This window comes from Lepidochelys kempii, chromosome 3 (assembly GCF_965140265.1).
Source record: "Lepidochelys kempii isolate rLepKem1 chromosome 3, rLepKem1.hap2, whole genome shotgun sequence".
In the NCBI taxonomy this organism is placed as follows: domain Eukaryota; kingdom Metazoa; phylum Chordata; order Testudines; family Cheloniidae; genus Lepidochelys; species Lepidochelys kempii.
This window is the reverse complement of record NC_133258.1, coordinates 62046708-62063371: the sequence shown is the minus strand read 5'-3', so window position 1 is coordinate 62063371 and position 16664 is coordinate 62046708. Positions and strand designations below refer to the sequence as shown.

Below are 16664 nucleotides of genomic sequence, written 5' to 3'. Positions count from 1 at the left end.
AGGACTTGAGAAACGTGGGTTCAGTTCTTGGCTACACCACAGACTTCCTATGCCAGTTTCAGTACATGAGTTTACATCCTACTCCTACCCACTTCAACATGAGAACTGCTGGCAAGTGGGAGGCTGAAGGGGGACTTTGCCTCCTTTGTAAAGTCCCAATTCCATGGCCCCTCCTCAGTATCAACTACTAAGTACTTGTCTTTTTCTGCCACATACACCACCACAGCTAGTATCCAGAGGGTGGTATGTATGCATGCGTGCTCTGAACTCTGATCCTAGCACCAAGAGATGGGATCACAAGTGATGTGATTATGAACAAAGGCCATAATTAATTTGCTTCAGTATTGTGTTAAGTCTTTGAAAGTGGGTACACTGAAGTGCATTTAAATAGATACTATATCTGTTGAGAGAACTGATTTTTCTCTGCACAAAAAGCTAAGCCATATTGCAGTTCAGTGTTGCTAAAAATAGATGCTATGCAGCAAAAGACAGGTTACAGAAGACCATTCACACATTTTATGGGCACCAGATCAAAGCAAACATTTTCAGTAGGTTCCACTTATGAATACCAACTAAATATATGTCTGCTTATTAACAATAAACGTATTATAAAGGGCACTCTAAAGGCTGTAAATTGTAGTTGTAAATAATTTCTCCCAATATATTTCTTTTAAAACAAAAAGGATTTGGGGTTTTTTCTTTGTAGTAAACAAAAGAAGCTCACTTACCATTTGATGAACAAATCTGCAGCAATCAGGTGTTTAGCTTTACATACCAGGATACTAGAAGAGTTAAAAAAAAAAATCTAGCTTCCCCATGTATAATAGAGAGACTTAAAAAAACCAGCATAAATATAATTATAAGAGCACTTAAAAGGGAAACCTATTCCAATGCCTTATTCTGTAAACAGTCTCACTTTGGCAACCATTTATTTGCATTAAATATGATTGTCACATCAGGACTCTAGCGAAAGGGACAAGACAACTTATCTTACACAAACAGTAAAAGACAAAAGGTGAGGGGGGGGCTCTTAATTGAAATAAACTGAATCAGCAGTCTGCTTCTCACTGAGTTAATACTGTATGTCACTGAGAATGAGACATCAGCATCCTGACTGAAAGAGCAATTCAGTTCTGTGGGGCAGATGACACACACATATTGATCTGATTAGGGTTACAGTGGAAAGCTCTTATTCAGCACAGCTCTCTCAGGAGACCGAGTTAATATAAAAAAAGATTGTCTGTACAACACAGAGCAGTCTAAAAACAAATCTCCAATTAGCCAACCTTCTGATAAGACCACTAGGCTAGGATTCTTAAGAGATAACATAACATACGCGATCTATCTCCTACTCACACAAAGGTTAGATATTTTTCACTAACTTTCTCAGTTGGCAAGATTTCAAAAACAAAGCCTTTATTAAATGCCTGGGGATACATGTTAGAAATAACTCTGCTACATGGACAATAGGTAACACGCTCTGACTTAGGGTATGTCTACACTACAGAATTATGTCGACCTAAATTACAGCGACGTACAGCCACCGCAGTAATTAAATGGCTTTTGCACATCCATGCTATGCTTGTGCTGGTGGTGTGCATCCTCACCCAGAAGCACTTGCACCAATTTAACTGTCAGCGTGGGGCATTGTGGGCGGCTTCTGAAAGGCAGCAACAGTCGATGTAAGCAACACATCTACACTGACACTGTGTTGACATAACTACATCGACATTGACACTACGCCACTAGCTGCCTTCCATCGACCTAACTCTGTAGTTTAGACCAGGCCTTACTGATGTCCACCAACAACATATTCAGCAACAACAAAACATTATCTAGCAGCCTTAAAATATCACAGTACTTCATGACCAGCGAGGAAGTATCATTATTCCCCATCTGTAATATGGGGATCTGAAGCACAAAGAGGTTGTGCAAGATCAACCAATAAGGTCCCAATCTTGCAATGGATTCAGCACCGTGCCCCCAGTGACTTCAGTGTGGGGCTCAGGAGTCTACGGATGCAGAATGTATTGCAGGATCAGTGCCTGCATCAGGGGAAGTGCCAGGAATATCATGGGTCTCATGACTCCCAGCTCTCTGTGCTCTCCAATGCATCCTGCTGCCACTTTAGGGAGAATTTGTTTTGATAAGATTATTACTGAATTAAAATTACAAGTATAAAAGCCTGTGTCTTTTGGGAAGGTGGGGGTTGTCTTGTTTTAAAGATAGATAACGAATGACGAACTATAGTAACCTTCCCCTTACCCAAGACTGCTGTTAAAGATATGTAACCCATAGTACTAGCATGTCCGCACACATTTGAAATGATGACAACTTCCCTAAAAGTATATAATTTGAATACACTAGCTGTAACTTTAAAAGGGATGAACTTAAAAAAACCCATCACAACCAACAAAATCCAGACTTTTTACCTAATATTGGTATAAGTTACTTCAGAGCACTATAAAAGGAAAAGAGAATTTTTTTCCAGTTTGTTTACTTTATGACTAATGGTTCCCCTGGATAATCTCTTCTCCGCGTGGGTCTTTCACACAATCACAGGGAAAGTATTTAAAGAATAGAAAAATGTGATTATAAACCCACAAAAACTGGCTAAGGAAATGAGGGGCAGGAATAGTACCTGAAACTGTATTAACTTCTTCATAAGTTTTAAACACAGTAGATCTCTTTGGTCTACGATAATCCTTAGAAAATACTTTTCCCCCTTCTTGTCTTTACATTAAAGTAAACAGAAATGGAATTATGATTCTTTTTGTAGCATTTTTCTGTTTAACTGATTTGTTGAAAGATTCTCTCTATTTTTAAGACCAGATGTGTTGGTTGTTAAACAGTTAACTCAAGGGCCTGCGCTCCTCTCCAAGAGGCAGAAAGGAATAACATGGGGCTGAAGGTCTCTGAAAGCAACCCATAGGCTGAGGGAGTAGCAGAGAGAAGGAACGTGACAGCTCCATGTAGCCCACAGCTACTCTCTCTACACTCACCCCCATTTTTGGAGCGCCAGGAGCTTTGGGGTGAATGGTATCCTGCCAGCATGGAGAAGAGGCAGAGCTGGGGAGCAGCTTCTTTGTGCAGCATGCATGTAGTCCTTTCAAATGCTAGGGGTATTACTGCTCTGCCATCTTTTCCCTACACTGCCTGATTGGCCAGGGCTAGGCTCTAAGATACTATGGTAATAAGGGTCATGTAAGTATCTGAGCACTTCACAATCTTGGATGCATTTATCCTCATATCACCCCTGTAAGTTAGGGAAGTGCTAATATCCTCATTTTACAGATGGGGAACTGAGGCACAGAGAGACTATGGGCTAAATTCACAAAACGATCTAAGCACCTAACTACCAATTTAGGTGCCTAAATCCAGAATCAGCCCCCACTAGGAGTTAGAAAATGCCCACTTCAGCTGCTGCTCAACCCTGTAGGCACCTAAACTTGCTCGGCAGTTTTTGCCGTAAAAAGTTCCCTGGGTGCCCATGTTTGTGAATGAAGCCCCATGTCAGATGTCCAGATGCCTAAGCTCCAGAGTGATTCACATATAGGGAAAAGATAGGCATTCCCATGCCTAACTCATCTGCAGGGCCCAATCTGATAGGGTGAGCTCAGAGCTCGCCTACCAGATCAGGCCCTTATAGGTGAGCTTACAGAAAATACCAGACAGGAGGAACAACTGCCTCACAACTTTTAGCCCAGTGATTAGGGTACTCACATGGGATCTGAGACAATCCTGCTCAAATCCTCTCTCCTCCTGAAGGGGGAGAAGGGATTTGAACAGGGAGCAGCCACATCTCAGGTGAGTGCCTTAACCACTGGGCTCTGGGATATTCTGATGGGGGGCTACCAGCGTAAGTTCGAAAGCTTGTCTCTCTCATCAACAGAAGTTGGTTCAATAACAGATATTACCTCACTCACCTTGTCTCTCCCATATTCTCAGAGACCATTCAAGGTGAAGTGGCCCATTATCACCATCCCAGGTATAGGACAAATGGGGGGCGGGGGGGCAGTGTTTGCAGAATATTGTAAAAATTTTTCTTTGATTCTTAATTGTTCATTTAGAAAGAAACATTCACTATAGAAGGTAGTAAATGATTTTGAAATCTCAGACTCATAAGTCTGGTGATTTTGTAATTAGATTTGTTTTATGACTACTAAAAGCCTATCTAGAGCACGGGGGATGTCAAGTACATCTCTCAGTAGAGTTTGGAGATTCAGGGGTATGGAGAAATAGAAAAGCAACCTTGACAATGAAGCCCTCAGTGGCAGTAGTACTGGTTGTGTGTTGTGTATATACTTTTTGATAGAAGTTATTCAGCTGTGTGTGTGGTGGCCTAATTCTTTTTGGCTTTACAAGTTAAATTTCTTTGCAAGATAAGGACGGTATCAGTTTGGCCTTTCCTACAAGCAGCATTTAGTCAAATTAAGTTATTCTCTTTGGTCTGAAAGGTGGATGCCATTTATCAATTCTCCATTGAGAGCATGCAAGTCAAAAACCTTGATTTTTGATACTGTACTGCATTGTGTTAGCTATTATAAGGGATTTATTCAGGGCCAGATTCTGCTGCTCTTACTTGTGCTGAGTAGTATCTTCTTGCATAAGTAGTTCAACTGATTCCAGTGGAGGTGGGTACAAAGAATCTAGTCCTGAATTAAAAGTAATCAGTAATGCAGAGATATTACCGAGCTTTAAATGGAAAGATATTTCAAAGCCAATAGTATTAATCTAATAATGAAGCTGCACTATCCTGACACTGGTTGGGGTAGCATTAACCCATCTGCCTTTAGATCCAAAATGGGAATTAATAGGTGTGGTGTGGTAACAGAAAAGTTATATTCTTGCCTAGCCATTCCCAGTTATTTTTTTCCAGGCTTACAGAGAGTTACTGTATTAGATTAAATTTACTGTAGCCTTGAGGGCTGAGAACAGAGGTGGTTGTGGTGCTTTATGGATATTTTGCAACCTTAAGAAAGGACTGCTACCTGGAAGTTATGCTTCCCCACATTAACAGACAAGATGGAGATTTTCTGATTTTTATAATAATGCAAATTTAGATTGGAGTCCAAGGATATTGGGTACTATGTGCCTCCAACACCAGCAAAAACTAGTTAAAATTCAGATCTCCATTATAATTACCTGTTTTGTATCCTTTTATTCTGAAGTGTCCCATGCTTAGTCTCATGCCAGCAGCTTATGTCTGTTTTATTGAAAGCTAATTGCTCAGTTTATTTTTGAATTATGGGAGACCATTTTTGCTTACCCTTAATTCAAAAGTGGTGGAACACAAGAACCTCCGAGAATGCAGCTGGTTAGCCTCTCAGACAAAACAAGTTAGGTAAGCATGAAAGATTAAAACCTGAAATAACTATATAAAGCTATCAAAAGAAGCCATTTCCAAGGATGGTCAATAGGCAACTGCCGTAACTTTAGCACCATCCAATGAAACTTTTCCTTCTCTATAACATTGTAAAGACTGCAGAGATAATTACAAACTTTCCTTGTCTGGCCTGAAAGGGGCAGCCTGCTGCTGGCATAGCTTACATAAGAGAGATTATTTGTAAATGTCTCATTGAACAAAGTACTACCAAAAAAAAAAAAAAAGCCTTAGTCAACAATAGGAAAAGCGTTGTAGGTTTTGATCCCACACAGAAAGCTAATGTTGTGCCAATACTAAAAGAAATAAATGGGATGAGCTAGATAATTATAGACCTGACAGCCTGACATCAGTCCCAAGATGATGCAGAGGCTTTGTGAATCCCAGTGATTTTTCTAGCGGTTAGGCATGGCAACACTCAGCATCACCACACCTAAATTCCTTTGTGAATTTAGCCCAAAGTCACATAGGAAGTCTGTGATAGAGTGGGTAACCTGGAACTCCCAAGTCCCAGGCTAATGCCCTAACCACTAGAACATCCTCCCACACCAGCTTCTGAGGCAGAGTGGCTGAGCAGAAGCGAGGAGGTGCATAGATGCAAAGGCAGTCCTTCTCCATGGATACCCCAAGCTCTAAAGGGATGGAGCTTGCTTTTCTTGCAGATCCTCTAGCTCTGTAGGGTTTGACGATCTCACGCCCTGTCTCCTATGCAAGTCCACTAATCTCAGTCCCTGTGGAGAGCAAAGGGCAGAAACTCTGAGGTGGATCCTTGTAGTTTTCCGAAGTCCTCTTTCCACCTCTGACACGTAACACCAATGCGGGTGTATTGATTTGGTTACTGAAATACTTCTAAATAAGGAAGAAAAATTCAGTCTGTCAGAATTGTGTTTATCTGTCAAGTTCATTCAAACATATCAAAATGAGATTTTCAAGTTAATAATGAGCTAGGAAGATTAGTGCCACAGTGATTGTCTGTGTCCTGACTGGTTTCTCCTTTGGCAAATACTGTAGACCATCTATTTTATTTCTTTCTTTAGTATGAATGTACACAGCCTGATGGAGCTGATTCTAGAGTTTGTCAAAACTCTGAATTTCTGGTTTCTGGTAAATTATGACATTTTGAAATTTGTTTTTGGTCCTAATGATATTTAAAATAAAAATAGAATATTTCAACTGATGTCAGTTTCAGTAGTAGCATAAAATAAATGTAAAAAAAAAATGAAAAGATTTTTAAAATTTCAAAACAAAATGTTGGAAATCCCCGAAATGAAGTGTTTCCAAGATGAAATAACTTTCATTTTGAAGAAAAAAAAATCCCACAGATGTTATTCAAAATCGCCACTTCAAAATGTTTCTAATTTCAACAAAAGTGGCATTTTGTTCAAAAAAACATTTTGATTAAAAGTTTCTGGCCAGGTCTAGCTGAAACTTATGTGATAACCTGAAGAGCAAGGTGATAAAAAGATATATCCCTTGACAATAGGACAAGAAGTAATGGGCTTAATTTGCAGCAAGAAAGATTTAGGTTAGATATTAGGCAAAACTTTCTAACTCTAAGGGTAGTTAAGCTCGGGAATAGGCTTCCAGGGGAGACTGTGGAATCTCCATCATTTGTGGTTTTTAAGAACAGGTTGAACAAACACCCGTCGGGGATGGTCTAGGTTTACTTGGCCTCAGGACAGGAGGCTGATGACCTTTCAAGGTCCCATCCAGCCCTACATTTCTATGAATCTTTATCATGCATTTCTGATTGCCTCCACTGCTCTCTGCCTGGTAATCGTTTCCTCAGGACTTACTCCATGCTAACCCTCCTGAGCAGCTTCCAAGAAACAACTCTGTTTTTGTGTGTGTGTGGAGAAGGGGGGATTGGCAGGGTTAGGAACAACCTGCCATAGAAACAGTTCCTCCTTAGCTCCCACTACACCTAGGGGGAAAAAAAAGAAAGATGCTTCCACTTGAGACATATGACAAGCAAGATTCATTCCTGTACCAGTGGCAGGTTTTCTGTACCGTACGTTAAAATATCACTACTTCTAAGTTTTAATTTGCAGCCCTGCAGAGAGTTAGAAAATGGAGTTTTATTTCACTGGGAAAGGGAAGATGTCCAGCTTCCCAGTACAATCCAAAATGCTAGCCCTAAGAGGGCCTGGTGTCTGATTTTAAAGTCATAACATTTTTAGGTCTAGAAGAGTAATTTTAGGTCATTTCTGGAGGATTTTATAGCTCTCTATCAGCCCTGAACAGTTGGTTTAATGGTAACTAAGGCTCCACTCCTACAATGAGCTCTGCATAGATAGATATCTCCACCCATAGGGAATTCAAAGGACTGGGGGAGAAGACTGTAGAGCAAGTGGGATAGATATAGATAGATTTTAAATTATTTAAATTTCTACCATAACAGAATACCTGATAGTGTGGTATACTATAAAGGTTTACCAGCAATCATAACTACAAAGTGGTTTCATTTTTATACTACCACACCACACCATTGTGTGCATGTATATATAATGGTGATACGCACTATAAATTACAGAATCATGAAAGCTTTCAGAGGAGCAGCCGTGTTAGTCTGTATTCGCAAAAAGAAAAGGAGTACTTGTGGCACCTTAGAGACCAACAAATTTATTTGATAAATTTGTTGGTCTCTAAGGTGCCACAAGTACTCCTTTTCTTTTTGAAAATCATGAAAGAATCATGTTTTGGAACTCATGAACACTATATTCAACTTTCTGAATTTTTATCTTGCTGTTAAAACAACATTTTCTTCAGTACATTTATTATTTTCCTGCATGGTCTTCTTACTCCACTGGAGCTCAGTAATGTTTGGAAACATTACATGCATAACCTTAAAATGTGACATACTGAACAGGTAGATTTACGGAATCCTCTTGCCTTCACTTGTATCATCAGAACATTTGCTCCTTGAGCAGGCAGAAACAGACAGCCCAGAAAAAACGGTTGTGACATCTTCAGTTGCACAGGTGCGTGCTGATAAATCAAGGACAGCCAAGTAGCATGCTGACAACCAATAGTAAGAATAATGTAATTATACAGATCAGTATTTCAGGAGCCAACACACTGGCAACTAAGGCATGGCCTACTTAGCAGGGACATTTTATTGCTCAAATAAAAGCAACGCTGGTCTGTTTCAATCAGAGATTAAAATATGAAGCATCACTGAAGTTTTTACGTAGTATAATCCTTGTTCTAAAACTTCTATATTGACCTATATTCTATATATATATTAAATATATATATATATATTTAGAGACTTAGCGACTGATTTTTGTTAAATGCAAAGAAGTTTATAGAATTGCTTTTAAAAGTGTTTTTAGTTACTTATCTTTCCCCCTAGAATGGTTAGGGGGCTGGAGCGGGGGGGGGCGGCGGGGGGGCAGGGAGAGCAAGAAGAGTTCAAAGCCTGCTCTTATTTAGGTAACCGAACACAGTGGAATTCCCTATTTTAAAATTTTTTGTTTTCAAAAAAACCTATATCAGATCAATGAAAGTCTCATTTAAAGCATGAGCGCTCGTGCTACGTCATCAGAGAAATGAGTAATTCTGAACACAAAAAGTTTTAGACTGGGTAGACCATTTCCAGTCAACTGGATCCTGTTCACTCATCTACCTAAGCATTAAGCTGAAATTAAAAAAATGATCCTTCTAGTTCTGAAGTTCTCCCACTGATACCAAGCACCCCATCTGGGGGAAATGGCTGTATATCATTGCAACCATGGTACTCTACTCACTTAGTTCTTCTTTCAAATGACTCTGGTGTTTCCTTTCTTTCTGCAATATCAAACAGACTATAAACTCCTTGGGGCAGGAGCTATGTGCCAACTTCTCTCATTTACGTGGTGTAAGCTAGAGTAACTACACCGAAGTAGTTACCCATTTAAACCAGTGTAAATGAATGAAGCTGGTCCTCATGTCTCTTTTTTGTCTCAAGTGCCCCACACATCTGTGATGCTATAATAACGTCCCTGGAACGAGGCAACACATATAAATGACTACAATAGTAAGAAGCACTAGCACCAAAATTGGACTTTAGTTAAATGATTCATGTTGACGTGGGCTTAGGGCTGCCATCAGTCTAAGAATTTTACTTGCAGACTATAGGCACTGTTTTTATTGCAACATCCCACTAGTGGAGCTCGCTACTGAGCAATTGTGAGGCAGAGATCTCAGAGACTGAAATAGCACTAGGCAGATCTATGAGGACATCTACAGTTAAACCAGTTCAGACACAGTTTCAAGGGCTCTGAGTCTGTGCACTTCAGGGCAGGAGCTAATCAGCAGGTGGTGGTACAGTACTGCACAATTAGGTGTGTCATGTTTGTTTTGCATCTTGTGAACTATTCAGCATTAGGTACGGTTAGAGACACGATACCAGAACAGATCGTTCATTGGTCTGCTTCAGTCACTTTAATCTCCAAGATATCTAATGTAAACACTGAATAAATATTCCCTTTAGAGAGCAATTATACTCTGAAAAGTGAGTAGTTCAAAAGCCACCTTCCTACTTAGCAGGTCTAGTGCCAGTGTGTATTCATAGTCGTGTCTGCTGATTTTTACCAATGCGGGGGGGAGGGGGAGGAAGAGCTTACATTACTTTTTACTAATCATCACTATAGAGCTTACACTTCTATTCAAAAAAAGAAAAGGAGGACTCGTGGCACCTTAGAGACTAACCAATTTATTTGAGCACAAGCTTTCGTGAGCTACAGCTCACTTCATCGGATGCATACAGACTAACACGACTTCTTTTCAAGTGACCTTGTCTCTATAGTGGCTTGTACATCAGCAGTTGGGTCCAATTGTAGAACCGTGCCCACCTGTGCAACCCTAGTGAATCAATCTAGAAAAACCTGCATCTGGTTAGCTTTTTTCCTCTCACCCAAATGCATGAAGAAAAGACAATCCACAGAATCAGATAAGAGGGTTGCATAGCTAATCACAGGAGAGTGAATTTGTGTGGGGGGGTGGAGGGTGAGAAAACCTGGATTTGTGCTGGAAATGGCCCACCTGTTGATCACTTTAGATAAGCTATTACCAGCAGGACAGTGGGGTGGGAGGAGGTATTGTTTCATGATTTCTGTGTGTATATAAAGTCTGCTGCAGTTTCCACGGTAAACATCTGATGAAGTGAGCTGTAGCTCACGAAAGCTCATGCTCAAATAAATTGGTTAGTCTCTAAGGAGCCACAAGTACTCCTTTTCTTCTGGCCTATATAGTTTTTATTGCTGGTGATAATGCCTAAGTCAGAGGAAAAAATACCCAAGTTAGCTTCCTGTTGCCATGTTGAGTTTGCGGACCAGGCAGTTGGAAAAACGGAGCAGACCTTTGTAAGCTGAGCACATTGGATTTAAAAATCACTACGACACACAAAAAATTGAACCCTACACTGCCATTTTCACTAAGGCTTTGTCTTCAAGGACATTAAAATGTGTGTGTTTTGACAGCAAGAAAACTAAACACACAACAGTTAGCTCACTATAAAATCCCAAGTGGAGACAAGACACTTCTAGTGTTTATTGGGAGGTTCCTAGGCAAGATCAGCACTATACACCTCCCTTGCCCCCCACCCCTTGATCTTGGCTAGTTTACCTCCCTGTAAAACTAAAGTGGCTCCATTATGTTTTTACAGCAGCATTACGAATGTGTGTTAGTTATCTCATGGTGTAAACATCTTTTTGTTAGCAAAGACACAGTCCAAATCTCTTTTCAAAGTAAAGCTGCTCTTTAAAGTTGTTCACACAGATTGTACAGTCTAGCAACAGTAACAGAATTAGGTCTGCTCAAAAAAAAAAAAAACCAGATAGCAACTGCACAGATATAGTAACAAGATGATTTTCATGACACATGGAAGACTCTTTCCATCTAGTTAAACACAACTTGTGTTTGGAGTTAGCTAGTTATTATAAAACATGCTTAAATACACGAATAAAAGGAACCCCAAAAAAGATGCAAAATTAGCATCCCCAAAAATTTCACATTCCTTCCCCAAATGAACCAAGTTTTGTATACTTGTGGAACTTCCACGGTACATAAGGGAGAGGGCCACAAGTATCCCCTCATATCCTAGGAACATGTGAAAAATACATGCTTATCCCTTCCAATGGACCTGTTGCACACTGCATTATTTGGACACAATTCACACAGCTGGGATTAGAGCTACCCCAGTGCAAATAAATAGGAACAAACAACGTGCCACACATGGGATAGCTCAGTGGTTTGAGCATTGGCCTGCTAAACCCAGGGTTGTGAGTTCAATCCTTGAGGGGGCCATTTAGGGAACTGGGGCAAAAATTGGGGATTGGCCCTGCTTTGAGCAGGGTGTTGGACTAGATGACCTCCTGAGGTCCCTTCAAACCCTGATATTCTATGACTATGACATAGTATGGCTGAAGACCAACTGCTGTTACCCTTCTTCCCCACACAATGAAGCTCACCCATCTATCAAATGCACAAACCTTTCCACCACCCCATCTGTTAGATTAAGGGTTGAATCATCTCCCAGATGCTTTGACCCGCTTGATACCCACCTCCACCAGACATCCACCTGCCTTAACACATTGCACCCTATAAACCAGACATCCATTTCAACCTATCTCCCAGATGTTTCAATCATGAAAATACATCCACCCATCTCACCTTCCTGCTGCATCAACCCACAAACACAACCCCTGTCTGCCTCCAGTTATGTCCCTGGGGACATGTCATCCAACAGTCAAACCTACTGATCTCCCAACCAGCCAATATGCACACCCCACCTCCTAAAGGATGCACTGGTCAAGGGATTGAAGAAGCAAGAGATGAAAAGCTGCCATGTATTGACAAGCCCCAACTCTCCACTTTTTGCACTAGTTTGACAGTGATGACTTTGTATTCAACACAGTTACTCCTGATCTACAACAGTGTCAGGGGAGAATCTGGCCTACCATTCGCAGTACTGTTTAAAAAGATGATAAAAAATTCCATATTAGGCCATTCTTCTTAAATTAAAATGATAAGGCCTTCTCCTCAGCCGCTGTATACTGGCATAAACTCCTCTGGAATCAATGGACCTATGACAGATTATAACAGCAGAGGATCTAGCCTGCAAACTGTTGTCAGAGTGATAAATTCTCATGCTTAATAAAAACCTTCCCCATTTTCAGTAAAGGAAGGCGAGTCTTAATTTTATTGTCTCCTGAAGAAAGCCAGGAACGAATTTTTAAATAATACAGTTATCATTTATACTAAAATCCCTTATAATTCCAGTGTAAATGGGCCTCAAAGTGGGGGTAAATGTATCTTGCCCTACCGGGGCAGTGTAAAGGAGTCTTACTGTAAACGAGAGTCTCAGGCAGTAGCTCCAGTGCTCTCAGTTGAGGTACTGACTATTCCTTTCTCAGAATCATATGTTAGCATCATAAAAAAAATATCACTGAACAGCAGCAAAACAGGGCATCTCTAGGTTCTGATAATCTCACCAGCTGCTCTGCCTTCAAAGTTGTGCTTCATCAGTGTGTCCATTCATCATTCTGCATAAGAATTCTTGAAATGTTTGTGAAGGGAAGACTTTTAGTGGAAAATGAATTAAAATTCAATGGTCACCATTGAACTGTCAACACTTGCCAGGTTAGTACAGTTATCTCCCATAATATGTTGTGCACACTGGAAAATGCTGACTTCACAATGGTCAACACTAACTTAACGTAACCAGTCTGGACCACAAAGCTACTTACTCCACAGTACTGATCATCATTAAATATCTGGGGTGGCAGCGGATTGCCCTGTGCAGGCTGTCTTTCCTCAGGAATATTTTTATACATCCACTGTCTTTGTTCCTCCAACATTGTGATATCCACCTCTTCAAAATCTATCCTGTTGGCTTCCAGAAATCGTATCACATCTTGCTGCCTCTTCTTTATCTGAGAGAGAGAGAGAGAGAGAGAGAGAGAGAGAGAGAGGAAAACAATACATCACAGCTAGCCCATCATTACTAAAGATATGTTTACAAGCCTGAATATGCTTGTCTATTTTTTACTCAAAGGTCAAAAGGTTCAATAAGAAAGTCAAATATTTCTAAGTTAAACATATGTGACTTAACACTGCAGTTTCTTTATTTACAAGTTACGAAAGTCTACGAAGTTCTGCCTCATTTTCTAGGCAGTTGGCTGTTTGTTTTTGGGGGGTAGTTTTTGTTTTTGTTTTTGTTTTTAAAAGATGCCTGTGATAGAGGAACACCCTGACTGGTACTCCAAATAAGCCAAAGGTAAAAGAGTAGCTGGTTTTCAGATTCACCATGCATTACTGGCCACATTTTAAAGGTCTTTAGGCACCTAAAGACACAGATAGGCACCTAGTGAGATTTTCCAAAGTGTCTACATACCTTTTAAAATGTGGCTGTGGGTTTCCTGAATAACAGTTTATTCATATCTTAGGTTCATACAGAACACGCGCACATGCTTTGAGATGGAGATGTTCTTGTCTCATACCAGCTTTGTCTTAACTGAAAAAAAGGGGGGAGGTGCCCTGTGGGGGGCTTATTTTGGGGGGGAGGGTTAAATAGAGATTATCTTCTTGACAAAGTCCTAGCAGAAACAGCATACAGGTAGCTTTTACCCTGATGCAGCTAGTCAAAGTCAACTCTATATGACTGCACCCGCCCCCCCGCAGTGTTTACCTTGACTAGCTAAAAAACTGCCTGTGCCCTGTCTTCACTAGCACTTTGTATAAAAGGGATAACTATGTAAAAACACACCTTTTTTGCAGTGAAGACATAGCCATAGAGTCTTCGAGATTGAGGTAAAGCCTCTGGGTTACTAATTCAGCCAGGATCTGTTCTGCATTACAACCAGCTTCACACTCTATTTCCAGCACGTCCAAAATCCTTCTACTAAGGCACATTCCACCTAAAAGGGGCTACACACTGTATTCACTATACAGTCAGACTACTCAAAACATGTTTCCCAGCCATACTGTTTGGAGATAAAAACTTATATTTAAGAATTTTACAGTATAAAAATACTGTGGCGCAAGATCCATCCACTCGCTGGTTGGTTTAAACTATGGGTGGATGGATGTTACCTTTGGGTACCATAGGACCCAGACGGTATTTAAAAACTATCAGTTTTTCAAGTGTGTGTACGAGCTGTATTTGTCACACCACTCTTCATATTGGAGCCATTTGATACATCAGATAACAAAAATAATAATCTTCAGTGAAATTTATTACAGATTACAGTAAAAATTCATATTGTGCCTTTCAGGTGACTTTCAGTGGTGAAATAATTACGTCCTCCTTGAAACAAAGACCATGGATATCTCCAAGAGGCTTTGGTCCAATTTCTGCAAAACAACGTATTTCTAAAATGTCTGAACATTTATGTGCTCTGCTGAAGAAGGAAACCGATTGGCTTCTAAATGTGTATTCCTTGTAACGTAACAACCAGTTATTCAATACATTTGTGTTTCTTTCAGTGGTTGGTTCCTTCTTTTACGTATGCCACACTGATTTTTCAAACAATGCACATTATGAAAGAGCAATCACTCTCATACAAAACTTTTCTTCTAAAACTGCATGCAGAAAATACAAGATTACCAGTAGTAGCTCAGTTACCATCATTACCACCATTTTTCTGCTAATCAAAGCACAATGCTGAAAGTAAAATGACTTCTTGTACTAAGACATTAAACTCATAAAGGAATCATATTGTAGAAGTGAGAGAAACAGTTCTTATCCTCAGTAACTTACAATAGAAGATGAGAGACAACTTCAATCTGAAACGGAGATTGAGATTTTCTTAAAACTGGCCATTTTATTAAATATTTGGTCAAGTAAAGATGTGCAGGCTAAGATGATATTGCAGGAGGGTTTTCCTTGGAAATTCTGCATGTGTAATGAAAGATTTTTAAAAATAAAAATGCCTTCCCATTTCACAATGTTCATTCTGCCTGCCAATTTCCACTAGTCTTGGACACTGGCGACACAGACTACTGACAATTGCAACGTAGATTTAATCAGATCCTCAACTGTTGTACTGATCACACAAAGTGAAAATTCTTGGATTTCCCTTACCTTTTATATAGCATGATCCTAATCTGCCTTTAACATAGTAAAGAAAGTCATCACAATTTAATATAGTATTAATCTTTAGAGCTCAGTGCTTATAGTGACTCCTATATTATCTACATGCTGATAATTTAGAACATATGTACTTTGTTTTTGGTTTTATTGTTAATCCATACTGCAAGTCACAAAAATAAAACTGAAAAAAACAGAAATCCCCATCTACACCAGATCTAGACTTCGTGTTTGGAGCTGGTCTCCCTATCAGGGTTACAAAACAGCAACAAAAAGAGAGTGTCATGTAAATATACACAGAACTGCTGTAATTATGTAGTTTGTCACTCATCGTTAGTAAAATTGCTCATCTGATAGATGGGGCTTTTGCAAGGGGGAAACTGAAATGTCCAGGTTCTTATTTCTTGTTCATATTTTTTATTGATTTACTCCAGAAAATGAGAAGGCATCCACTGCTAAACCACATGTACTGTTTCTAAAAGATACTTCAAAGAGGGGCTGACTAAATGGATCTGTAAGAGCTATTTAGATCTGTGTGAAAGTTTCGTTAACTTAAAACATGGTCAGATTCACAGAGTGATTCAGCAAAACCAACAAGAATCAGGCTAGGTCACCCCCATCCTCACAGGAACTTGCCATTTCCAACAAGTTCAGTCTATCCTCTACTTTGCCATCCCCTATGTTTACTGAAATGTGTATGGGGAAAGATGGCCTACTGACTTGGCTCCTGTTGTCTTCAGTGAAATGGATGGCTTGCTCCCACCTCTGGATTTCCAGGGGGCAAAGAACTTACCTCCTTTCCTTATTCTGATTTTTTAGGACAAAGCAGAGCTTGCTTTCTCACAAAATCCTCTTTCTGAGCATCCTTTAGGGGAACAGGTGACAGACTGGTACTGAGACACCCTGGAGTTAACTGAGTGAGCAGGGAATACATGCAGAGGTTTCCCCAATAGCCTGGTGCATCCCAAGACATCTCTCAGTGCAGAGTGCTGAAGTAGTATTGACAACTGTCAGACCTCATGAGCCTAGCTTGTGATCCTACAACATCAGGATGATGATAATGCTTCATACTTCTGCACCATCTTTGATCCAAGGACCTCAATATGCTGCACACAAAGTTAGTTAATTTAGTGTCATGACCCCTCTCCGGGGTAAATCAGGATTACTATCTCCATGCTATATAGGTGATTACACTCAGAGAGAAATATT

At 40.0% G+C, this 16664-nt stretch overlaps 1 protein-coding gene across 2 annotated transcripts in view; it reads right to left on the bottom strand.

Annotated features, from left to right (window-relative positions):
• SH3BGRL2 (SH3 domain binding glutamate rich protein like 2) overlaps positions 1-16664 on the bottom strand; it is a 126478-nt gene that overhangs the window by 90431 nt on the left and 19383 nt on the right. For both annotated transcript variants that reach the window (XR_012157973.1, XM_073336519.1), the window contains exon 2: positions 13114-13299. Coding sequence is in view for 1 of the 2 variants with exons in the window: in XM_073336519.1 (XP_073192620.1) it covers positions 13114-13299 (186 nt within the window). In the remaining variant the exon portion in view is untranslated. The remainder of the gene's footprint in view (positions 1-13113; positions 13300-16664) is intronic.